This window comes from Xenopus tropicalis, chromosome 5 (genome assembly GCF_000004195.4).
Source record: "Xenopus tropicalis strain Nigerian chromosome 5, UCB_Xtro_10.0, whole genome shotgun sequence".
Lineage (NCBI taxonomy): Eukaryota > Metazoa > Chordata > Amphibia > Anura > Pipidae > Xenopus > Xenopus tropicalis.
Genome location: NC_030681.2, coordinates 125,913,546 through 125,940,545, shown reverse-complemented (window position 1 = coordinate 125,940,545; position 27,000 = coordinate 125,913,546). Strand labels below are relative to the sequence as shown.

At 39.7% G+C, this 27,000-nt stretch overlaps 1 protein-coding gene across 1 annotated transcript; it reads right to left on the bottom strand.

The window, feature by feature from the left end:
* Positions 1-330: 330 nt before the first annotated feature.
* Positions 331-26,314, bottom strand: hdlbp (high density lipoprotein binding protein (vigilin)). The gene is given in 28 exon segments (NM_001006853.1): positions 331-1,554; positions 1,724-1,855; positions 2,399-2,515; positions 3,089-3,268; positions 3,412-3,555; positions 4,105-4,239; positions 4,418-4,522; positions 4,886-5,031; positions 5,324-5,468; positions 5,626-5,844; positions 6,038-6,259; positions 6,361-6,579; positions 6,691-6,822; positions 6,905-6,991; positions 7,243-7,356; positions 7,512-7,616; positions 7,695-7,834; positions 8,353-8,431; positions 8,630-8,734; positions 8,822-8,929; positions 9,154-9,360; positions 9,651-9,866; positions 11,319-11,525; positions 14,853-15,068; positions 15,417-15,571; positions 15,682-15,788; positions 16,086-16,152; positions 26,204-26,314. Coding segments are annotated over 26 exon segments (3,852 nt in total). The 5' UTR covers positions 15,764-15,788; positions 16,086-16,152; positions 26,204-26,314; the 3' UTR covers positions 331-1,419.
* Between the last annotated feature and the right edge of the window lie 686 nt (positions 26,315-27,000).

Sequence of the window (27,000 nt, the reverse complement as noted above, 5' to 3'; positions counted from 1 at the left end):
AACACACAACTTTTACCAGTGCAGGGCAGCAGCACATTATATTTTAGTTACTTTTATATACTTTCATTTTTTGGTGTTACTGTTCCTTTAAGTGCAAAAGGTATGGTTTCATTACAAAGAAAATCATTTTTAAACATTTGATTAAAATGGATTTTATGGAAAGTCCTTGTATAATTCAAAGCTTTCACATATCTGTAGTTGCATTATTCTATTTGATGTCACTGTATGACTGCAAAACCATAAGGAGGAGTGTAGGGGTGAATGTATTCCTGCGAAGGATATATAATCAAATGATACTGGTTCCTACAAAAAACACAACTCAGAGCAGGCTGGCTTTTAAAGGATGTTTATTTCCCGTCCTTTGTGTACAGGAAGTTGATACTGAGGCACAGTAAGAAGAAATGTCCAGGGGGGGGAGGGTACAAGGTGGCTGAGGAGAGGTCTGGAAAAACCTGAAACTAATGTCACCCCCACCCAACCAGGACAATAAGTGATCCCTTCCCCCGGCATCAGAGGTAAAGGGACAAGGGAAAGATAATTAAAGAGTTGATGGGCAGCCATAATCCAATCAGTTGCCCAGTCAACTCATGGACGTTCTCCCATCTGCAGCAGATGGGGGGCAAAGTCATTGTTGACAATAGAGGAGACTATAGGAATCTTCCACAGCTAGGAATATGATCAGCCATTACGAGATAAAACCGGATTAAAGGATGGCAGAGACTCATACTCTCCAACCTCCATTTGTGCATATTCCTCGAAATGGCTTCCTGGCAGTGAAGGGGTTACAGGGCTCCTCACTATGCATTCTGATCTGGAGGAGGACAATCAAGCGTTAAGACACAAGGCTCCCCCCCAATGCAGGGGGAATGACTAGTGGGACTGTGCAGCCCTCAAAATCATCCTCACCTCACAGTTTAAAGCAGCATTTCATGCATGAATGTGGAACTTGATTATGACTGAACACAGCCAAGAGGTCTGCTAAGAGTTGAAGAAAGGGCACACCAGCATATATTATTCCGGGGCATGTCAGCTGCTGTAACCCATCTCAGGAACATTAACATGAATCCACAAGGCAATCTGGGTGAATGTGGCTTGATCATGACCGCACACAATACGTACCAAACATGGCAGATCATACACAAAATGGCAGTACAGTGACTTTAGGAAAGAATGAGTGTGCGTGGCTGGAGGCTGTATAGCTATTGGATTACGCACTGCCGGCGCAGTTATACACTTCACATTCTAAAAATGAAATGCTGATTAACTCCTTAAAGTGAGAAACCAGAAACATTAAAATGTGCATCTCTGCACAGTAAACTGCATGACGGGTAAATAAGGGGATCCTAGGAGGCAGAGGGAAGGGTGGGCAGGGACAAGGAGATGACTGGGGCAAGTGAATCTGACACAGCGACAGAAGAGTTAACAGGAAGCAGACATGTCAGCTGGCAGTAGGCCTTTTCCGCCCCCATGTCTCTTGGGGCCCCATGGGGATGTTTTGTGGGCCACTGGAGTACCGAAGATAGGGAAATCCTCTGAGCTACTCATATCAGGAGCCTGGAATAAAGGAGAAAATCATGTCAGGATGACAAAGGGAAAGCAATGCGCATATGAAAATCTGCCCAGACATGCCCATGACTGCTCACTACCCTTCTTGGCACAATCATGTTCAATCATACTTATGGGCCACTGATTTCCCAACAGTACTGGTACAAGTGGTACGCACCTTCTCATTGCTTCCTGTAGTCCATGGAGCATCTCTCACAACAAAGCCCTTGGATGGCTGCGACTTGCTCTCTTCATGAGAGTGAGGCTTCATATAGGATTGCATCACTTCATTGTCCACTACATCAGACATCTGAAAGAGAAAAAACATTTAGACTTCATAGGAACTTATATCATGCCAAAGAAATCCAGAGGGGATTACACCCTTTACCCTCTTTGTATAAAGCAGATATTGATATTCTGACACTTTGCAATTGGTGCTTAATGTGTTTTAATTACTTATTATTGGTTTCCTTTATGCCTTTAAAGTTAAGATGCTGTGCGGTTGCCTACTTCAGTGACCCTGGCAACCAAAAAGCAGATCCATTCTAAGCCTGGATTATCTTTAATACTTAACTGTCTGTTCTAGCATCATTGTAAACAAGGGTTATCGATCCAGTCATAAGGGGTAGAAGGATCTACGGAGTGTAGATTTAATCCCTGACAAGCAAGACAGGATATTTGTTTGACAGAAAGGAAACTCAGTCAACTCAGTAATTATCAGAACTGGACTGCATTTATGTGACTGGAACAGGACTTCTCCATAACAGGTTTGATCTTAATCCATCTCATTTTTAATCAGTGGATCTTTACATCCATTAAAATGTATAAATGGCATAAAAGGAGCATTACTTACATATTCCTCTTCTAGGTTAAGCAAATGATCAATGGCCTCATCCACATCCTCTGGCTTGCCAGTGACTGTAACAAGGTTGGGATCAGGGGCTCCAGTTTGAGGGAAGCGAATGTCCACCTATAGCGACACCAAAAGCAATGTCAGAGGTTGAACAGTGCAGTCAAGAATATGGTTAAAGGTCCAATATACATTTGATTTCTCTTGGCAAATTTCTTATAGGAACCATTTACTCTCATTTCCTATATCTAATATAATCAAATGGATTTTAGCCAAAAAAAAAAAAAAAAGTACATAAATTTAGGGGGGGGGGGGATTTTTGCTTGTAGGGTAAGGGCAAAGACGATCAGGGCAATTAGTCAGCGTGATTAGTCGCAGTAGCTCTCCATTTATCTATGGCAGTTAATCACCACGATTAGTCGCTGCTACAGATTTTTTTTTTTCTAAAACGTTGTGGCAACTAATAGCCTTGTGTGTCTTCACCCTAAGAGGTTTGGTTGGATAATAGAAACCTGCACTAACCAAAACCCAGTAGAATACCAGTTATATAGAAAGGTCCCACTAGACTAGTGGTCTGTCATGGGTTTGGGGACTTGTAGTTTAAAAAGAACCACAGGTCACCAATTACTGAAATATGTAGTTTGCAGAATGTTCCAAAAGGATAATAAAGACGCTTAAAACTACAGATCTCACCTTAAACTCATCCATGATTTTACGTATAGCTTTGCCTCTGGCACCAATGATGCGAGCATGGACACGGTGATCTACAGTGATGTCCTCTGAAACCATCTTTTCCAGGTCTCCCACAATATGCAAAATGGCATCTCTAGCAGACTCTGTGTTACGCTCATAGCCAGTTATGATAATCTGATCCTAAAGAAAAAAAAAAAAAAAAAAAATTCTAGCTTGTATAAAATCAACTTAGTTGAAAAATGAAAACGGAACTACCCCATTAATCACTTCTACTGCATTTATTTATTACGTTACAGAATTCCATGTTTTTTTGGAGTTCTTACCTGGTTTTCATCATTCTTGTCAGGGAACTGGATATTGACATCATGGTCAGAACGAATCAGACTAATCACTGCTCCTTTACGCCCAATGATTTTCGGATGAAATTTGGGGTCAACAGAAACAGCCAGTTTAAAACTGCGCAGAGCCTAGGGGAAAAAAAGCAGATTTAGCACTGAACTCTTTAAGAATCAAGCACATTAGACAGTGTTTAGCGCATTAAAGGAACAGTAACACCAAAAAATGAAAGTGTTTTAACGTAATTAAAATATAATGTACAGTTGCCCTGGTAAGTTAAACTGGTAAGTTTGCAACAGAAACGCTACTATAGTTTATATAAATGAGCTGCTATGTCAACACGGGGGCAGCCATTGAAGCTGGGAAAAAGGAGAAAAGGCACAGGCACATAGCAGATAACATAAGCTTTGTAGAATATAATGGGGTTTTATCTGTTATCTGCTAAGTAACCTGTGCCTTTTCTCCTGTAAATGGCTGCCCCCGTGGCTAAACAGAAGCCTTATTTATATAAACTATAGTAGTCTAAGGAAAACACACCAGTTGTACCAGTACAGGGCAGCATTACATTATATAGTAATTACTTTTATACACTTTAATTTTTTGGTGTTACTGTCCCTTTAAGACATACATTTGTACTTGTTATAGGACATCAATGCCCAGGGCACCAAACCATCACTCACCCTGTCTTCTTGCTCAGCCTGCAGTTCCCGCACTCGTTCTAGAAGTCCAGCCTTGGCACGATCTAGATTGGCAGACTGCCCTGTTATGGTGATTGTATCACATTGCTGCTCAGGGGACGGCACTTGGATGTTGACCTGAGAGGACATATGAAAATCTTTTAACTGATCTGGCCAATATATTCATATGGTAAGTTACTCTAGATTTACTAGTCTACATCCTAGAGAATGAATCGTTCAGCAGGGCCCTGCCTAAAATTAGCATAAAATTACCAAATTAAGGGGCCACTTTGTACTCGGGAGGTTAGCTACTCACCTCAAATTCATCCATCATCTTGCGAATTCCGCTTCCTTTCTGCCCAATGATGTACCGATGAAGATCAAATGGCACCTCTACTTCAATGCTGACAGGGACAAGGGCCTACAGAGACACACAAGAGTATTTGTTTTACGCTTAGGATGTCCCCAAACCACTGCCGTCATTACATATCTCACACCTACTATGTTCTACTTGCTGCAACTGTAGTTATGATATAATGCACCTATATACACTTGGTGCCATAGAAACATGAGCACTGTAACAAATGCTAAATCATCAGACAGGGGTAAAGAATTTGTTTTTACATATTAGAGTGGACAAACTATATTTCCTACGACCAATGGTTGTGGAAAAGATCGCAATAGTAGTGTGTATGGCTGTTTTAGGCACCTTGTGCCTTATTTTTGGTGCTTAAACCTCTTGAGACAGGCCATGCATCACTGCCCTAAAATTGCTTTTAAGTACCTTAAGAGCATCGCTGGCTGCCTCACACTTCTCTTTGCGTCCAGAGATCAGAATGATGTCACATTTTTTGGGAGATTCAGGGTCTGTTGCTTTTACCTCTGTTCCCTCATCTCCATTCTCTTGTACATGAGGTTCTGCATTAGGAGCTAAAAAAAAAAAAAAAAAAAAGTGTAAAAATGAATAAATATGATGGCTAACATTTACCAACAAAACACAACACCAAGGGGCAGATTTATCAAAATGTGATATTATAAGTTTACCATAGAAAAAGCGTATTTATCAGTGGGTAAAAGTTAAGAGAGTCTACTGTTTCATAAATAGAATTCTAAAAATCCCAAAGGAACAGAAAGTGGGTGAATTTTTCTGTGGTTAACTCAAATCTCACATGGATAAATTTGCACCTACTAGTTGAACAGTATAGGTCAGCCAAAATCTCACCTCCCTGAGGTGTGACCTCGCGGTCAGGAAATTTAATCTGCACTCCAAATTCACGGGTAATCTGCTGGACTCGAATTCCTTTGGGGCCCATGATGGAACGATGAAACCGTTGAGTAATCAAGCACTCAATAGTGACCTGAGCCTCCTGATTAAAAAAAAAAAATACAAATAATTATTTTCTTTGATAATTATTTAATTTCCCATCAGTAAAGATGGCTTAAATTATATTAACATTCCACCAAAAGTCAGTGTAGTTCATGGAGTAAAGAGACTGGAGTAAGGTAAATAGAAAACCCCCGTACCAAGTCTTCAATTATATCCAGAATCTTTTTTTTAGCAGCCTCCACGCATTCCTTAGCTCCTTTGAGTGTTACGCGATCACTCTGAACTCCCGATCGTGGGAAACTGACAATCACACCACCATATTCCTCTGCAATATCCCTCAGGACCTGACCTCTGCGAATCACGAAGTGACGGTGGTGTTTTGGGTCCACAGACATTGAATCCTCAACAATGTTATCCTAGGGAATGGAAAAAAATAAAAGTTAAGCCTGTTAATATATTGAACTATTTTCAGTCAATAACATTTTAATCACAGGCAGCAATATCAAAGAAGGACAGACATTCCACCTTTCAAGATGCAAGGTGTAGTTTGGAAATATGGAGCAAAATGTAGATAGGAGTAAGAAAGGAGAGGTTAAGTGTCCTACTCACCAGGCTCTTGATCAGGAACTCCAACTCCTTTTGTGCCTCTTTCACAGAGTCTTCAGTGCCCACGATGGTGATAAGTTGCTGGTCCTTATCATCTGCAGTGGGGAATATAATCCTAGCTCCAGTCTGGTCGCGTACCTTACGGATATTTCCACCTCCTTTACCAATCAGGAACTTGTGGTACTCTGGTTTAGCTTTAAGCTCTGAAGTGAAGCTCTTTGTTTGCTGAAAGACACCAAAACATATATCAATGAACATTCAAATGTACACTACTGCATGCGGATGATTAAATTGCCTGCGTAATTTGCTCAAAAACCAGATCTTACTTTCTCCTCAGCAAGCTGCAGTAACTGCTTCTTAGCTCTCTCCACATCCTGAACTGGTCCTCTGATGGTCACTGTATCGCTCCCAGAACCCTCACTGGGGAAGTGGATATGCACTCCCCCACACTCCTCCATGATTGAGCGGATAAATCTGCCTTTAGCACCAATGAGGGAATTGTGCAATTTGGATGGAATGTTGACCTCTAATTCTGTGATGTTTGCCTGTATCAAACATAGTTGGACAAAGAAATGATTGTATATATGTGTATATTAATATTTTACTTTTATGCTGTGTTGATAGCATTATAGTTAGTAACATCATATGATCCTCACCAATTCTTTTTGAATGGCCAATATTCTGTCTCTTGCAGCCTCACAGTTTGGTCTCTTCCCAGTGATCACAATCATTTCAGAGTTACTATTCTCAGCTGGGAGGTCAATTTTAGTGTTACATTCTTCACGAATCTAGAAGCAGATCATAAAATGGTTAGAATATGAAGTTATAATAAACACCACTAAAACATACAGGTAAAAGCTAGAATCTCACCTTTTTAATATTGGCACCTCCCTTTCCAATGATATTCTTGTGGAACTGTTTAAAGATCGGCACAGAGATGGAATAACTGTTCTCAACCTACAAGAGAAGCATCAATATTAATGACAAATGTGCATAGTTGGTCATAAGCGGTTGGACTCTATGCCCGGAGAGTTATATATTAAAGTGTCTAGGAAAATGCATCACATGGGCAATGTTTATTCACTAAGGCTCTCAGCTATAGTAAAGGTGCACTAGAGTAAATAACTACTGAACGGTATCATGAAATGTTTACATTGCAATTTAATAGCTAGTAATTTTTGCATACATAGCTAGGTAAAAGGTCTTACTAGTTCGGACACCATCTTCTGTAAATACTTTGTACACTTCTCCACCTCATTCTTGGGCCCACGCAGCTGCACAATGTCACTTTTCTGAGCTGGGTCAGGGAAATTAATTATAACCTAGGGGGGGAAAAAAAAATTCAGTTGACAGAAAAGAAACAAGAAATACAGGTTTAGGGCACACTGAACAATAAAAGCACAACTGCAGAGCTGTATAAATTTAGTAACTAAACCTAGTGCTCAAGGATGCCTTTCTTCTGCAATTAACAACTGACCTCTGGGAATTTTTCTCTGATCTCCCGGATGCGCTCGCCCTTTTGGCCAATGATTGTCCGATGGAACTTCTGCTCAATGATCAAGTCCTTAGTGCGCTCATTCTCCTACAGGAGTAACAGATGTAAGTAGTGGGAAAAGTAAAGGTTCATGTCAAAGAGGGAGGATACAAAGTTTTAACTCACCATACGTGATGCTAACTCCAAAAGCTCTTTCTTTGCTTGCTGCACCCCCTGAGGGTCACCCTCAATTCGGATATGATTGCTCTTCTCACTGTCCTGGGGGATTCGCACAGACACTTTGTACTGCTCCTTAATCTTGTTAACTGCAATGTGATCCATAAGTCCAATTACAGAACGCATAACCAGTAAGAATAACACATACACATGTATAACATATACACATATACAAGTCTTTGCACGAAGAGTAAAACTCATGGGTCCAGCCAGATCCCTACACTGAAGCTCTAATGGAGTGTTTAGTATTTAGTGCAACACTAGCAACGACTTGTCATGTATTTGGGCTAACAGTTTGCACACTGGCAATAGAGGCAAGGGAGCTTTGCCTAAATGGTTATACTGGTTTCTAGGGGACTCCTAAAACATGACCACTCTATTCCACTATTCTTGCTAATAAGGCTGCAGCCATGTTAAAAATACAGAACTAAAAGAAATAGTTAAAAAAATTCATGATACCAAATCCATTATTTTTGGGTTTGGCTGAACTTTGAACCCTTCATCCTGCATAAGCAAATTAGGCCATGGAAGGATTAAATGGAAGGATGCACTTCTCGCACAGGATCTACATATGATAACTGGATTGGATTTTTAAATGTTCACTTACTTTTTGCACCACTCTTGCCAATAAGATGCCTATGGAAACGGTGATCAATGTTTATCTCCGCAAAATCCATACGGGAAATCTGAATGGACCAAAAGGGGAAGAAAAAAAAAAGAAGATCAGCACTGAAAAGAAGTGCACTGTGTGTCAAAGCTTCTTGTTATGGAAAAGTGAATACATGGAGCACAGTCAAAACTGCCAGCATAAGCAGCAAAAGGCACTGATGCCTGGGGTTCAGAAGATGATCAAAAAAAGAAAAGTGCAGAGCAAAATACTTTACCAAGTCCCTGACTAGGGCTTCCATCTGTTGCTGAGCCACAGTTACATCCTCTGTGGGGCCTTCTAAAGAGATTTTGTCTTCTCCTTCTGTAAACTCAATGTGCACCTGGAGAGAAAAAAAAAAAAAAAAATTTGAATGAGACCAAAAGGTACAGAGGCAGAGCATTGTTACTTTATTTATAAACTCACTTACCTTTGGTATTTGCTGTGTGATCTTTGCCAGGTTCTGTCCTTTTTTGCCAATGATGAACCGATGCAGCCATGAAGGAGCAGAGACGGAAGCCACTGTAAAGCTGTTAGCCTTAAAACAAGTATTTTTCAAAAGTTAATATAAATGTAACAACTGCTCAAAGTCTAGTCAGATTTTTTGCTGATAAAAACAAACAGTCCTCTGTATCCCAACAAAGCACTTTTTCCCCATATACTTGACCGTTTACAATATATCTACTGGGTTTTTCAAGAATGGATTTCTACAAGCTAATAGTATCCTTACAGAATATTTCACTGTACAAATACAGTACTAACCTTGGCATAAACTTCAGTAAGAGCTTGTCCCAGTTTTTCAGGCTCTCCACGTAGGATTACAGTCTCTGAGCTGCTATCACTTGGTGGAATCTCCACAGACACCCCAGTACGCTCCAGGATCTCCTGAAGATTATTGCCCTTGGGACCAATGACATACTTGTGCTGAGACTTCCTCACCTCTACAGCAATGCTGGTTGTTTTCTTCTTCTGCAAAGACAAGACATTCCAAGAATTAACCAACACCCTAATCCACAAAGTATACCTATCCACGGGTAGCTGGGTCATCTCTTATACATTTTGTTTGCCCTGCACATGGTATTCATGCCTTTCAAGTTACATTTTACCCAAAAGGAGTTAGTTTTCTTATGTTAATAGACCCTGAGGAAAGGCACAAATGGACTGCCACTGAGTGCAACAGTTCTGTAAGTTTGGAACTTCTAATACCAAGTTTGTTAAATTGGTGTGTACAACAAGAGGGGGAAAAAAAAAAACTTCACCTTCTCTTCATATATCTGCTTAATCCGTGCCACTGCCTGTGCCAGCTGTTCTTTCTCCCCAGTGCACACAATCTCAGTCTTGTTGACACTAGGTGGGGGGATGTTAATTCTTGTTGCAGTCTCTTGCATTATTTCAGTCACCACTTTGTTGTAAGGTCCAGCAATAAAAGGATGGTAGGCCTTTTCAATTTCTAAACGCTCCACTGCTCTTTTATCCTGTTGAAGGGAGATATAGTATTGCACAGAAACTGTTCCCGAATTTTGCTTTTTAAATATATACTGTATTAACATACACATAGAATGGGACAAAAATTGCTAACAGCATAATTTGCTTTATTCCTTAGTGACCATTTCAGCATGTTTAAAAATTTTCACATTTTAAGATAATAGGGGCAAATAAAACCCAGTGTTCCAGAGAGGGGGTAATATAGTTATATAATATGGAAGCTGTGACATGGCAGGGTAGATTGGGAGACTAAGGGTGTGCCCCAAAACATTACACAAAGGACAGGTCACCCCCCCAATAATGTTGCAAACTAATGCTAAGCAACTTTTCAATATACATAAATTAATAATTTGCAATTGCTTTTAATAGCAATTGTTAAGGCATAAGCAAGTTGGTAATTAAATTTACAAATAATTTTTAAAGCACTAATTTTTTTTTTTATTTTTTTTTTATAAATTCATCTTGGAAAGTTGCTTAAAGTTATGTTTTATCAGACAAAAACGTTTTTTGGTTGACATGTCCTTTAATAAACATGCAGGAGGTTATGCCTGCTTGGAACTTCCACATTGTGCCAATACGCTTTTTGTTTTGTACATACAAGACTGGAAGGTGCCATTCCCTCATGGTGTACCGAGCACCAGCTCAAATAGTTTGAAAGGCCATAGTGTTCTGCAAGTACTTTTACAGAAGGGGAGTTTGGAAGGACATAGAAGTTGCATGGATGTCCCAGGGGGTGTGCACTGATAAGTAAAATGACTGCACTCTGCAAAGAAACTGTATGACATGTAAAGGAGCCATGCGCTAGGAGCACAGAGGGCCGAGATAAGCATTGCCCCCAAGGCAGAGTAAAGTAGCTCTGTTCATGGCAAATGGTGTTTATATTCTCATTGCTGCTGTGTGTAAGTGGAAGAGGTATTATTGCACAGAGTATATTTGATTCTCGAGTTTAATTGTACTGGAAGTTGCCAGGCCTGTGCAAAGCTAAATCCTTTCAGAAAGCATGCCACTGCTATTAAGATACATATTAGCTTTTCTTTTGTGTTCATCCCTTAGGGCTCTGGCACACGGGGAGATTAGTCGCCCACAACAAATCTCCCTTTTCACGGGCGACTAATCTCCCCGAACTACCATCCCACCAGTGAAAATGTAAGTCGCCGGTGGGATGGCACACGCTGAGCAGGCGATTTTGGCAAATCTGTGAAGTTGCCTCGCGAGGCATTTTCTGCAATTTGTCCGCATCATAATTTAACATTTGCTAACCTCCTTAAAAAGAGATTAATTTTTTCACAGTCTGAGATAAGCAAACAAAAAAGGGAGGGGCACAAAAAAAAAAAATACAGCAGCTCTTTGATTTATCAAATTCTGATCTGAATATTTTAAGGTAGGTTCAGATATGTCAAACATGGGAACAGAAAAGGAAAAAAAGTGCAAATATTCTTTACCTGCTCTGCAGAAATGAGGAGAATCTCGTGCCGTGCTTTTTCGATGCCCTCCTTAGTGCCAGTGATCTTAATCTGATTACTGGCTTCTTCAGGCCGGGGAATTTGAATCTTGGTGGCGGTTTTCAGTTCAAGGTCCTGTAACTTTTCTCCGTTCTTTCCAATCACAAAACGGTGGTGTTCCTTCGGGATGGCGACAGAAGCAGAAGCCTGGAATGGCAAAATTAGTAATGAGGGTCAGGCAGTTTTTGGGTAAAGCATTTAGCCAAAAAGGATGCAGAGGGAGAAGAGACAATTTCTGCTTACTTAAGCTTTCAGAAGCCACTTCAGAGGCCTAAACACATCGCTTCTATGTATTTACTATTTAATGAAAAAATTCATAATGAACGGATTGTATCTAATCACATCACAGACCTCATTCTATGCCAGTGCATTTGTCAGGTCACACATGAAAATATACTTAAGTGTTGTTCACCTTTAAATTAACTTTTAGTATGATGCATAAAATAGTATTCCGAGACCATTTGCATTTGGTCTTCATTTTCTATTAGTTTTTTTTAGTTAGTTCAATTTTTGTTCGTCAGTTCTGCAGTATGGAATTTCAGCAACTATCTGGTGGGACCAAATTACCCCTAGAATCCAGGCAATGGATTTGAATGAGAGACTGGAATATGTACAAGAAAGGGCCTAAATAGAAAGGTAAGGAATACAAATAAAACCAGTAACAATAAAATTATAGCCTCACAGAGCATACTGGAATCAGAGACCCCCATCTGAAATATGGAGAGGCATTAGAAAACAGCAAATCCCAAAACTATAGAAAACAAAAAATGGAGACCAGTTGAAAATTTGCTTAGAATTAGTCATTCTATAGGATATTAAAATCAAAACATTCTTACAGTGTTCAATTGGAATACTAACAAGAGTACAAAGAGATCCAATCACACAAAAAGTTCTAAGTGGGTCTGTATTAAATACATACACATTTAGATGGAGTAAGTTGGAGTAGTGTTGGAACTTTTGTGCTTGTTTTTTTTCCCTGGTACATGTGGGCCAGTCTAAGGGCAATTCTGATTTGTTTTCCCCACCACCACATGGTGAAAGATTCAGTATAAAGCACCCCAAAACAGCCACCATCTCCTTTTGGCAAAGGAAACAATGCCAAACTGACAACTTTGGTGATTCTTTACTCAGCTCTTCCCTGAGCTCAATGGGTAGTACTTCTGCCTTGCAGTGCTAAGGGCTTGAGTTGGGCCAAAGCCTGGGGAGTCTAGTCTGTGTGCAGTAGAAATGTTTTTACTTTAACTGGTAAGTAAAATCACAGCTATTAATCACCATAAATGATGCCAGGCTATATCCCTGTGGCAGCATTGCTGAAACGCTAGACAATTCGCCTATGACTTTGCCCCAACAGCACAGTATAATTTTACAAGCTGGCATGAATCAGCCCTCAAAGCACAAAGTGCACATTTTCACCCACTCACAGGCATAGGGGAAGGTATCTAAATGCTCAATACTTCATTGTCAGAGTACTGCATATTACCCAAATTTAGCTTTAAAGAAAAATAAAGAAAACTGCTCTTTCAGAACAATGTCAAATATGAAGTCCCAAGTACTTCTTTGAGATTTAATTAATTGACTTTTGAAAACAAAATAGTCTATCAATTCCTAACTAAATCAAAGGAACTGCATGTTTTTTTATTACAAAGTAGAACACAGAATCTTAAAAAAAAATGTGGAATCTTAAAAAAAAAACCCACACACAACTAGACAGAGAATAGCAGCCCAAAGGAACACGAAGGATTCCTCCATGACCCCACCACTGACAGAACCAAAAGAAAGGAAACTACATCTATAAAGCCTGCTGCCTGAATAAAGCCATAAAAAAAAAAAAAATATGGGTTCTCCAAAAACTATCTAGGAATGTGAGAAATTGATTTTAATAGGGAGTACTAAAATTCACTTTTTTGCTATATTGAGGAACATTGCGTGGCCCAGGAAAGTCATGGGCTCAAATACCCACTTGGAGGAAAAGTTTCTCAAAAGTCACCCTGTGTAGCTTATAGATCAGTGATCCCCAACCAGTGGCTCGTGAGCAACATGTTGCTCCCCAACTCCTTGAATGTTGTTCTCACTGTGCCCAAAACCAGGTAGTTATTTGTGACTTCCTTACTTGGTAGTAAATCTCGTTTTTATTAGACCAAAACTTGCCACCAAGTAAAGCCTACTGTAAGCTGATAGTGTGCATAGAGGCTGCCTAATAGCCAATCTTAGCACTTATTTGGAACCTCCATGGACTTTTATGATGCTTGTGTTGCTCTCAGTCGTTTTATATTTGACTGTGGTACACGATTAAGAAAGGTTGGGGACCCCTGCTATAGATAATTTACACATGCCCAAGTCCACCTACTGATAAAACTACAAGGTTCAGTCTGGCAGGTGGTATATTCACAGGTATCCAAGTTTAAACTTGTTAGTGCTTCTCTCCTTTCCTGAGGCACTTTCCCGCAATGATAAGCAAGAGAAAACTTCAATCCAATTTACTTGTTGAATAATTATTAGAGGCGCTCTACCTCTGCAATTACCATAAAATGCAAAGTATTTTGAGAAGGCAGTATACACCCCTTTTCAACATAAGCTCCATGGCACTAAACATAGATACACAGCCAGTTTAACTATCACTTTCTGATCCTGTAAAACTTCAAAGGAGGTGATAAAATGAATAACCAGTCCATTGAAAAGCCCCTGGTAATGAGCAGCTCAAATGCTGCTGCTTAGAGAAGGGAGGGGATTGTCTGTTCAAAGACAAGTCTATTTAATGTGTTGAAAAGGTGTACACTGTCCCTTTAACAAGCAGATTTCAGAAAGCTGTATAGTAACTATTCATTCTCCATAGAACACCACTAGATATTTTTTTGTATTACACTCTTTTATAGTCAGATCAATAAAAAATGGTGAACAGTTTCAACTTGTCCTATTCTCAAGGCATTTTGCCGTGAAGTCAGCATACAATATACTATAAAGTGGCATACAATGGAGTGAAATAATAAAATAAACTCAAGTACAACAGTAAGATGTGGTCACCTGCCTATAACACTACTAGTTCTTCTATGCCTATAAACCTCCAGATGTTAAACTGCAATTCTCAGCATTCCATCGACCACAGGAAGGTTGCCAGGAGTGCTGAATTTTAGTTTGGCTGCATCTGAAGGGCTACAAGTTGCACATAGTGGGAGCTAGCCATTCAGTTTCAAACAGGGCTAGCATTACACAGACTACTATAAATACAAAGCATCTGCAAATACTGTGCACATTTAATATATTCTGCCTTTTGGGTATGGCAGATGTTAATAGATCCCCAGCAGGGCTGTTAAATTGATCATCAGGGGCTCTCCTTGCATCATCTCCACAAAAACACATTTCCCACTGCACCATACCCTAGGAGACAGCAGGAATGCACTAAAACCACATTGATGCCAAGGTTACATTCGTTTCTGTACTATAACAAAAGTCATACACAAATCACTTTACTCCTACCTGGGTTTGCAGTCGTGTCACTATCTCCTTCCGTGCCTTCATTACAGAGTCGTGTTTTCCAGATACCATGATGGATAAGCCTTGATCTTTTGCCAGAGAAAGCTCGAGCTGAGCCCCAGTCTTCTGCATGATGTCTAGGCAGATTTTGGCCTGCTCCCCCTCCCCAAACTGAGCCATGTCCTTGTACTTGCGCTCTTCCAGGGGAACATGGAACACCTAGGGTGAAAAAGATAACAGTTGTAATCCTATATTGGTTTCAGTTGACAAAAGTTGTCAAAAGTAATGAAACTATCATTCATAAAGTTCATTACTATACACACAGCTTTATATACATAATACGTTCCTGCTAGCAAGAGATATATGCCCACAGAGAGATGGTTTGCTCTATGCCAGGGCAAGATAGTTAATTTAGACTTGCATATACTCTTCACAAAGACACTAAAGGGCAAAAGCACTAGGAGTACAGTTGACTTCTCCTCAGCATCCCAGTGATGTTCAGAGCACACATGATACCCTTCTTTACACATGTTAACATTTGTAACACCCATTTATCTACCAACAAACCTGAGTAATAATGGAAGACTTGATAGGCCGGATCTTGCTCCAAGCCCCAACAGGTTCAGCTTGAGTCTCATTTCCAACAGCTTTTTCTGGGAGGGGTGGGAATGCATCCTTGTAAGTAGGAGGGTCGGTCTCTTCCGCTGAGCCAAGTCCTGCCACTTCAAAAAAAAAAAAAAAAAAAAGGAAGCCAGGAATGTTAGATCTAATGAAAACCCAGACCCAAAGAGTATAACGCAATAATACAATACAATACAATACATGATATTACCATGGCCTGCAACAGATGGCTGAGTTAGCCCACTGCGATGCTCATCAAAGCTTTCCTGGGTAAGAACCGCTACCGAGCTCATTGTCCCACGCAAATCCGTGTAACCACTGGAATAAAAGCATAAGTTAAATTTAGGGCAGTGGCACATGGGAAGATTAGTCTCCCCGCGATAAATCTTTGTTACCGCAGGCGCCGGGCTAGTGAAGATTTATCACAGGAGACTAATCTCCACGTGTGCCATTGCCCTTAGGGAAGAAGATACCAAAGCCAATTTTTTTTTTTTCCAGAAGGGTTAAATTTTAAACTTTTTTTCAGAAGAAAACAGTTCTGCATTATTTTCAAAATCCACAAATATCTACGAGTATTTATATCTAATTCTAAACCAAATAGCCCCATAAACTTACCAGCTAAAGGGTCAAAAGCCAGAAAGTCCGTCCGGTGAGCTGAACGCTTCTGTCAGCCTGCCAGCTTCTGAAACGGAAAAAGTAAAAACATTTAGAATTAAATTCTTTTGAATCCTTTTATAAATAGATAATACTGAACTACCCCCCGTTAAACCAGACTGGCACACAAGATTTATGCATACTTATTCAACACAAAAAGGACCAACTGTGCTTAAAGAAAACCTGCTGCTTGCTCCCTGTATGTTGTTGGACTATGGCACCCTTAAATGTAACACACTTACCGATACAAATTGTCTCAAAGTAAACGCCTTGATCAAGCACAAATCTAATAATTTAATGTCAACACTGTGCAAAATGAAAATACAAGTAGTGAGGCCTTATCTATATACAAATCCAGGCAGAAGAGACCTCAAACCTACTGACTTGCAATGCAGAGATATAAGATAAATCTAGTGTTAAATCGCATAGGCAGAACTCATACTCCACTCCAATGCAAGCCAAAGAATGAGATGCCACAAATGATCAGAGGGCCCAGAGAATAAAGATGATTCCAGCTGACTCAGTCATTCTGTATTGCCTAAGGGCACTAAAGCTACAGCATGTTTTTAAATTGGCTGTCCTTGCTTTATCTGCACGTAGAATAAATTTTGGACATAAAGCAAGCATATGGCTAATTTAAAGGCACACCATACAAACAAACATCTGGAATGGAGAAGACCTGTGCTTGGAAGTGTTGCATCAGTCTCAGATTTTAGCAGATTATGTACAGATGCACACTGCCTCACACCTATCTGCTGGGCCCCTACTACCATATGCTTCCAGAATAGTTATACATTTGCCATTCTACAGCTGCCCTGTGTCCTAGATCCTAAGCTTCCAAAACTAATGTTTTGTGTTGACCTAGAGGCTGTCCCCCATGGCTTGCATTTCCAAACTGAAGGAGGTAATACCATAACGGACAGTTTAAAGGTTCTACAACTCAAGTCCAATGCAAAAACATTATGTAGGAGTGGTGGTCAGGTATTACCCTGGTTTTGCAAGTATGGAAACCTCAGAAAAGTAGTGCTGGAATGTTTCAGGAAATGTGATAAGCATCTTGCTTCGGTCCGATTTTAAAAGGAGAAGGAAAGGTTTAATCACAGGGTGTGCCAAAATGTTAGTCACTCCCAGCAACTGCAATCACTTACCCGATACCCCAGGCCGGTGCTCCTGTAAGCAGAAAACCATACCTGCAACCAAGTGATCCTCTTTCTCCTGCCTTTGCACCGCTTGCACATGAGCAGTAGAGTGAAAGTAAAAAACTTAAACAAGAAAGTCGGCTCCTTCACTTTACTGGGTGTGTGCCGGCCCCAGGATTCAGAGTATAGCCAAGTGAAGCAAAAAGATTGCTCGGTTGCATGAATCCCGGGCCGGTGCAGTTTTCTGCTAACAGGAGCAGGTGCCCAGGGTATTAGGTAAGCGACCGCTTAGGTAAGCCAACATTTGAAACCCCCCAGTGAGTGTAACCTTCCTTCTTTAACAACAATTCTGATACATGCGTCTATGGCAAAGAATGCTTTAGAAATATGCCTAAAAATGCTTTTAATTGCAGTATAGGTCTCAAATACTTTTGAAGCCTATACCCAATACTATAGTCTTTAAATTCTTCAAATACTACCCCGTGGTCTCCCATTCAGTAAGGCACAATTCTCATACTATCCTAAGGTGATCAAGCATACAGGCAGGATACCAGTTTTCTAGTAAAACTGACAATATAAGATGGGGACATAGAATTGTAAAGCTCCACTGGGGCAGGAGTAGATTGTGTATAATATACGTAGTGATGAGTTAAATTTTTTGCAGTGGCGCAAAAAAATGGCCATATGCTCAAACGATAAAAAGCGGCACGGTAAAAAGAAAATTACGCAATACAAAAAGGTGTACACCAACCATGAGGATCCGCCCATTGTTTTCAATGCATTTTCTACATTTTTGCCATTTTTGGATTTTTTTCAACAAAGCAAAATGGGACAGATTCACTCATCGCTAAATATATGTAAAGCACTGTAGAATATATGTTGGCTATAAAAAGAATAACAATTCCACATGGAACCTAATCTCTGTATATATGCACAAACACACTATTATAACACAAACACACGCTTATTATAATGCTTGCCCTTCCTATGTGTACTTTATCCTGTAAAAGTTTACAGCACTTTATAAATGGATATATACACATATATTCAAACAAATACCATCATTTTATTTTCTGCAGTGCTTTCCCTTTACCATCTGTATAAAAAGCATTCTGTAATATTCAGCATTCAGCTCAGAATTAAGCAGAACTAGCAATTAATATGGGGCTGTATAAGTAGCTCTTTGGATCTGGAATTTTGAACAGATTTATGTGGGGGGGGGGGGGATATGTAATAAGGATGAAACAATGCAGGCAGTAGCCAAATGAATCCCTACATGCATGTCTGAATGAAAATGGCCCACTACCTACATAAGAGATGGGGAAATGGAATTAATTCAGATGCTGAATTACAATTCTTATCACTTATCACCCCAGAACTCTACACCAGTGCAAATGATGAAACTCTTAATATGACTATCCTAGTGCATGTAATAGATTAAGTTTCCCCTGTTAGTCTATAGCTTGTAACATCTATGCTTAATGGCAGCTCCACCATTTCTAAAAGCAGGGGCTTTCTTGATCTGAAACAGATGTTAGCAGGCAGCTGACAATTCGTCATATTAACTCCTTCTATGACCAATGTATTAACGCAATAAGCTCAAACTTTTCAGATACCAAATATTTACCACTAATCCTTATACAATAAGAAGAAACAGCCAAATAAAATGTAGGAAAAACACCCCACATTTAAATAAACAGAATAAAAAGTATAGTAAAACTCAGAGTTAATAAAATCTGAATAAACAAGTTTGTATTTTTAGCCCTTAATGGGCACCAATGGTGACAAATGCAGATGTGCTTCTGACTCTCTAGGGCAGGTGCCCTCTCCGGGGGTTTAAGCAGGTTCTGCTCACACAACTCCTTTGCTCCTGCACAAAGAGCAACAAACTCCAGCCACAGAACTCTATGCACAGGCCTTGCCTAAAAGTAAACCTCTGAAACCACTGGTGGACCACCTGTTTGTTGTAGAAAGAAATTCACTTTGACAGGACAAAAGACTAAAATCTAAACAGAGAATAGAGGTATATATTGTAGTGCAAGTAGAAACAAGCACTGCAGGCATGAGTAAAAAAGAGGGCCCAGGGCCACACTTTTACTGGGTGTTGTAGGCCAACATCTGGTCGTAGTTTGCCTATCACTAGCATTTAAGGTGCTACAGAGTTCCTTCAAGTGCCACTTAAAATAAAAAAAAAAATGTGTCATTTGCAGGGACCTTATTACAATAGCATGGAGAGAAAACTTAAAAGGCCCAAAAACATCTTGGTAGCTTGTTTTGGGGCTATCTTCCTCCATTGCAATCCATTATACATTCTCTACAGGGCTGCTGTACACAGGCAACCAGTGGCATCAGAATCACAGGGAAGCAATGTTCCCTCTTATTCTTCAATGTGAAGAAAAAATAACTTACCATGCCTACTTTTAAAGAAACGGCTCATTGTTATCCAAGGGCAAAGCAATCTGCCCATCATATTTTTGAACTGTATGCACAGAAGTCAGGGCAATTTTAAATAATGTGTGTGCATACAAAATTTTATGCACATTTGTAATATGCATGCAGTTTAGAGGATGGGTTGAAACAAGACAAGATACACAGAGGAACATTTTTAGGGCTGCACATTAGCAAGGCAACGTAGCCCTATAATAAAAACATCAGAATTTTTTGCTAGAAAGGTCACAATGAGCTATCAGGTGACTAAAGCCCAAACTGTCTAAGCTTGAAAGTTCCTTAGTAGGGCAGCTACTCCCTTAGCTTGGAGATCTTAATCTGTATATAATTATACTAAATTTATTCTGCTGCTCATACTATAATGCTCTGTGAGGGACAATGCCTCACATAAGGGGCAAAGTCCCATTACGGAAGATAGTAAATGAGCAACTACGACTTAGTTTCTCAGCAAGATTGCCAAAATATACACTAATGGTGAATTCTGCAGTTCATGAGCTGCCCGTGGGCCAAAAATGGCCTTTCCAATACTGATTAGGCTGCGTGCAGCGATCCACATCTGACAACATTTTACAGGATGCTGCATGACAAGGATCCCCAACCTTTTTTACCTCTGAGCCACATGCAAATGTAAAAAGAGTTGGGGAGCAACATTAGCATGAAAAATGTTCTTAGGGGTGCCAAATAAGGGCTATGATTGGTTATTTGGTAGTTCCTATGTGGACTGGCAGCCTACAGAAGGTTCTTTTTGGTGGTGCACCTTTTTTCATGCAACCAAAACCTGCCTCCAAACCAGGAATTCAAAAATAAGCTTCTCCTTTAAGGTCACTAAGAGCAACATCCAAGGGTTTGATGAGCAACATGTTGGATCACTGCTGTATGAGGTGCTCATTGGCACAAAGCAGTGTGGGGAACAATCAGATCCATCTTAAAAATACTTGGTCAGCTTAAGTACTTCCCATAGCATCTACATAAGATCCTCTATTGAGTTACTACTAATTATCCAAATTACATCATTATAAAATGTTTCCTGGACGGAGGGCTGTCCGCTAGCTCAGTAGAAAGGTTTCTAGTGAAGGCAAGGACAAGCCTCCAATTTTCAGCATTACAGAAATTAAAGGGAGCTTGGCAAAGCCTACCAGTCAATAAGAACAAAAAAGTTTTCAAACACACAGCAATATTGAAAGGACACCTACTAATACCAACAGACTTTATATGCATGTCCAAATTTGTCCCAGTGCTTATACTCTGACTGTGCTCTGGGAAATTGTGACATTTCACAAGAGGATCTGCAAATGCACAGGACCCAGAGAAAAGTCTATGTAGCTGGCCCTGCACATACAACTATTTATCTAGTATACAGCAATATTTGCAACGCTTTGTTATACATAATGAATCATTAACATTAGGGCCGAACCCTGAAATAATCGGGCAAATACTGGACCAAATCCAATATATATCTATATCTATATAAAAAAAGGCTACTGAAGGGTTAAATAGAAGTGCACGCTTAAAAATTTTTATACTTCTGTGTTCATGTGGCCAAAAGTCACGTGATTTTAAGGATTCGGTTTGGCCAGGCACTTTGATTTGGCTGGATCCAAATACTGACAAAAAAGGCCGGATTTTAGGCAAATCCTAATCGAATCCTGGATTTGTTGCATTCCTAATTAACATGTAGACTCTTCTAAGAAAATACGTGTCAGATGGCCAATCATGGAACACAGCATTTGGATTTGGGATTAGAAAATCATCGTCTTGAAAAAACCTAGTGTGTGTTAACATTAGCCATAAACATACAACAGAATAAAGCCGGCAATACACGCACCGTTATCGTATGAAACCTCGTTTCATACAATATTCGATGCGTGTATGGCGGCTCGAACAGGCGACCGATATCACAAAGGCTGCGGATATCGGTCGTCTTGCCGATCGCCCAGGTTAAAAGATTTTCATTGGGCACCATTGAAGGCGCCCCAGCAAAATCTACCTTCAGGGCTGAATCGGCAGATGGAGGTAGAATTTCGCACTAAAGAATTTTCAAACCTGTCAGACCGGCATCCCTAAAAGATTAGTTACACAGTTTGTTGTGTGTGTCCTATAAATACATATACAAAATATATGTACACATAGTACGGCCTGCCCCCGAAATACTAAACTAGCTGGACATCTTGAGATAACAATAACATGCTATGGCCGCAGGGACATTGGTTGCCTACGGTAGCGGAGCTTTAACCGCGGGCAAGTAATGCCTTCCCACCGGCATGAGAAGGGCAACCAGAACATGCACCAAAAGGAAGCCCTCTAATTTTTCTTGTGTTTAGTTTAAAAAAAAATCTTTGCTAAGAGGCAGCAGCTTAAAGAAGCACAAACTTCTTTGCACACATCACAGTTCTAATATATAAACACACACACATATATATATATATCTCTATATATCTATCTATCTATCTATACACACACAAATGTGTTAGTTAAAGCTTTTGCAGTTGCCATTTGAATTAAAATATACACCTAAAACAAAAGAATTCTTGAGATTTGAGATGTGCATTGAGCCTGGGGTAGTACGACCTGCCCCTGAAATACAGGATCTATGGGAAAAGCTCTAACAGGAAATGGGTGAGTAAAAATTTACATTAAGGCGCAATGTGCACGGAGGTGAAAGCCCATCATGCACCAGTGCGACGGCAGAGATTGCCGGCAGGTGTGCCCTCGGCTGGAGAAGTTGGTGGTTTAGCACGAGAACAGGGTTAAGGCCGAAGTTTATGCTTAGCAGGGACAGGCCCCTCCGTACTGCCACCTCAGCACAGCCTGTATTACCGGTATGGGGGAGGGGATAACTTAAAGGGCCAGCTCTCTGCCAGCTCAGCACAGACCAGAGAAAATAGAAGTACTCCCTGAAGAAATCTAACTATTAATCTGCTGTGAAGTGTTAGTTAAATGTGGAATAACAGTTCCTTGTACAGGCAAAGCAAAACATCAGGAAAGTACCAAAAGTAAACATTAAAAGTCAAGGAAGTACACATGCATCTAAAAGATCCTGTTACTACATAGAGCAGTAGTAGTCATGCTTACAAATGACTAGACATTACAGAAAAATTTACTTTAACTTGAAAAGAACCTACAGGTCCAACTATCTACAGTAACTGCCCTGGGAATTTGGATCCAGACCTTTTTCAGATTGCTAGAAAAAGTTGGTTTGGCTCATTTGTTTTACACTTTTCTCTAAATCTGCAATACATTGCTTTGTACAGATTCCAGATTCTGACCAAAGCTTCCCACAAGCACCAATATCATTATACTATGATCCCCAGTGATAAACACGGGACTGTTTCAGATATCACAAGCTGGAGTATTTTTTGAAAAAAATACTAAAACTTAGCAGTAGCTACTGGTATAGAATTCCCAAGTCCTAGTTGTTTTGTATTGACACAATACAGATTTGCTTTGATTTGAGCCTTAGTAAATGCTATTTGATTAATACAAAACAGTAAAGTCCAATAAATATGCCCCATGAAATGTGCAGAACTCAAACAGCACCATTAGCAGGAGCAACAAGGCAGTGCTGTGGCTATGCACCAATGCTTTCAGCTACCTGGCCCAGTTACATTTGTTCTTCTGAAATCAATACAGAAGCATTGAGCACAGTTTACAAACCAGGATACTATATGGACACTTGGGTCACAGTTAATATTAGCCCATTGATTAAATAATGCAAGTTATTAAAAATAATAAAATTAGCCATGGCTAATACATATGGGGCTGCACAGAGAAGTTAAGTCGACTTTTAGCCCAACCTCTCTCAACTGATATCCCTTGCTTGTCCAAAAAACATACATATATGCCAGGTTGGGATATTCCATAACCCTGTAGAATGACACATGTAGTGTAATAGTATGCCCCACTGCGATAATTTTCTTAGAGCTAGCTTTTTCCCTAGTATGTAGGAATTATTTAACTAAAAGCCTTAGCTTAAGTTCATTAGCAGGAACCTTTAGTAGCACTTATGCAAAATCACAGAGGAGAAAAAAAAATGCATTAACAGCCCAGCACTGGAATCAAAAACTTACATTTACTGCACTTGTGACATTGTAACAAACCTAACTTGGATTCTGTCTTTCTTAACAAAAAAAAAAAAACTATTAGAAAGGACTATTAGGAAAGAGGCAAAGTACTATGAGATAAGGATTATGTTCTGAAGGACTGATCAAAATGTAACCAATGCAGAAAGAGAGGCAGTAACACCAAGTAACATATCATAGTGTGACAGCACTGTGTGCAATCTGAGGTCCAACAAGCAACCACAGCATTTACTATGAAGAATATGCCTTTGTCTGAAGCCATTTTTTTCCCCAATCCCCTAAAGCAACATGAGTATATATTTTTAAAAGTAATAAAAAAAATGCCATCCTAAATAACTTGACTGCTGGATAATAAGCATTGTGGTGTGATCAACTAGATACTACAGGCATGGGATCTATTATCAGCATGATTGGGAGCTAGTGTTTTCTGGATAAGGTTTTTTTTCTGTAATATGTATCTCAATGCCTTATGTTAACTAAAAAAAAAAGTTAATATATACACCCACTAGGATTGTTTAGACAACAATATGGATTCATACAGCTTAACTACCATTACCTACAGGGTACTTTTTTACTATTACAGTGAAAAAGAAAATAATTAAACTTTTCTTTTTTATTGAAATGGATAAATAGCCTTATTGTGATTTCCAACTTTCTGGATAATAGGCTTCTGGATAAAGGATTACAAAACTTGACTTCTAACAGACAAGCAGAAACTAGATAATAACAGTGTTTCAGTTCCATGCATATGACTACATAACGCACTGTTTAACAACAATGGGAACAGACCCACGGATGAAAACCTAGCAAGTGCTGTCCTGATAAAACCCTTAAAGGATTATGTATGGCCCCAAGCCTGATCAAAAGATTGATAGTCTTAATTGTAAAATACCATATAATATTAATAAAACCTGGCCCTAAGATATGATGTTAAATAATCTGCCCACTTTGTGGAAAAAGCAGGACAGCACTGACCCAACATATATACTTGTGCGGTACTTGATATACACCTATAGCTGGGAAATGGATTAGAAAGATTTCACCTCCCCCTCTGCTAAGTGCATACTCCTCCCTCACTAGTCCTTGCTATGCCAACGTCACCACTTGAAACCTAGGTTAAACCTCTGCTTCTGGTGAGGTATAAGGCTTAACACTTTACATGCTGATTTTTTTAATAATATATATATATATATATATATATATATATATATATATATATATATATATATATATATATATAATAATCTACTAAAACAGCAAAGTAAACCAGTAAGCAGATAACTAAGCCTCCTGTTAAAGAAAAAAAAAAAGTAACTGCCTGAAACAGGTCAGCAACTTTATAATGTCCATTACGGAATTTTTCACCATTAAACATATACACCACCAACGACTATACACTAAACAAAGTCCTAATTACTGGCAATCCCTAGAATATTTTGAGAGTAATGTAATATTTTGTAAACTACTCAACTTTGTATACAGAGCAGGAAACACAATTTTTGTATCTAAAAATCACAATTATGATTTGAATACAGGAATCAAGAACCACTTTCAAGGTTCCAATTACTGGGGCTCATTTACAACTGCCAGGCAATATTGAACAAGGTCAGTAAACCCTAGCAATAAGAGCTTCTGTTTCATTTTCTAGTGTAGCCTAGATCTTTATAACCAGACCAAATAGTTGTTGTTTTAAGTTACGCAATTAAGCCATGTATAAGCAAGTGGAGGATTTTTTTTTTTTTTTTAAATAAATTGGACAATTTTAAAATATTTTCACATGCAGCGGTCCGAGTTAGAAAAAAAAACCAGTTCCAAGGCTGAAACTGCCAGCTGGCTCAAAACATATGCAGCCTCCCAGCTGAAACAGCAGAGGAGAGGTTAAGATATACATTAATCTTAATAGTCTATAGAACACTAATTCAGCAATAAGCCCCCCTAGCTTGGTGATCAGTAAATGAATAAAGAACTACATGTTGATCACCTTCATATGTTAATCTTATTTAGCTTGGGAAATCCATCATCCTTATCTAATTTAAGGGGGCCCAAAACAGGCACTGTAGTTATGCCAGAACTACAACTTCCAGAATTCCATAGGAGCCATAAGCTGACGTGACCTGCTAAGAGAGGCAATGCAGACTGAGGTGGGAAGCCACTGGGTGTAAGACTATAGAAAGCTTAAGTATGGCTGGTGACAAAATAATTCCATCTTTCCCTCATACTCTCACAGCACGCACTCTATCCCCATTTTATTCCACGTATGCAGGAGCCATTGCCCTCCCACAAATCCACACATGTGACTCTCCCTCGCTCTACGGGTAATATCCTTATCTCAGCCTCTCCTTTATATGTTCCCAGTATCTCCCCCAAAACAACCGGTGTATCCCGGTGCCCCTTATCCGCCAGTAACACTCACTCCGTGTCCCGATCCGCTGACTGCCGGGGAAAGCTGCACCCGCCTCCTCAGCTTCTTATATAGAATGTCGCTAAACCTATCACTTAGAGCAACGTCATTGGCCGCGACACGTCAGCCTGGGGATGGGGAAAGATCGAAACGCAAGGGACCGGAAACGGAAATGCGCATAGGGGAGGAGAGGCGGAAATGCGCCTTTTTTCAATGAAAACTTTATAGAGTTGTTTCATCTGGGAGCAATGTTGGCGGGGGAGGGAATGGGACACATTGGCTAGTATTAATAACTTATGTAGAATCGACAAAGCTGTTAGTGTAATTTTAAGTGTGCTACATGGTTATAGTTTTGACGTTTTACTCCTTTTGGTGGCCCCAGGCTTAATGTGTTGCCATGCCATGCCATCTTGACAAGGTCACATAAGTGGATCTAAGTTGGCCCCCAACATTCTGGTCCCAATGTCTGTGATAACGATGGTAATTGGGGTCTGTGAAGACTTTTCATGGGAGGTTCTTCCTCACCACATGGGCAGTGTTATTAATTTTTTTCCACCTGTGGTTAGAGCTCCTCTGATCTCTAAATTCAGCTGTTTTAGGTTTAGAGGCTACAACGTGCTATGGTTAATGCCAGTTATAAATTATACATCGTGCCATAAGGTAGCACATTGCATTATGTTAAATAATTTAAAAACTTAAAAAAAGTTGCGTGGATACTATTTTTATTGTGTGCTGCACAGGACATACGCATTCAGAAAGCCTGTAGATTAAGAACATGATGCAGTGTAAAGGTGGCCACACACATGGTG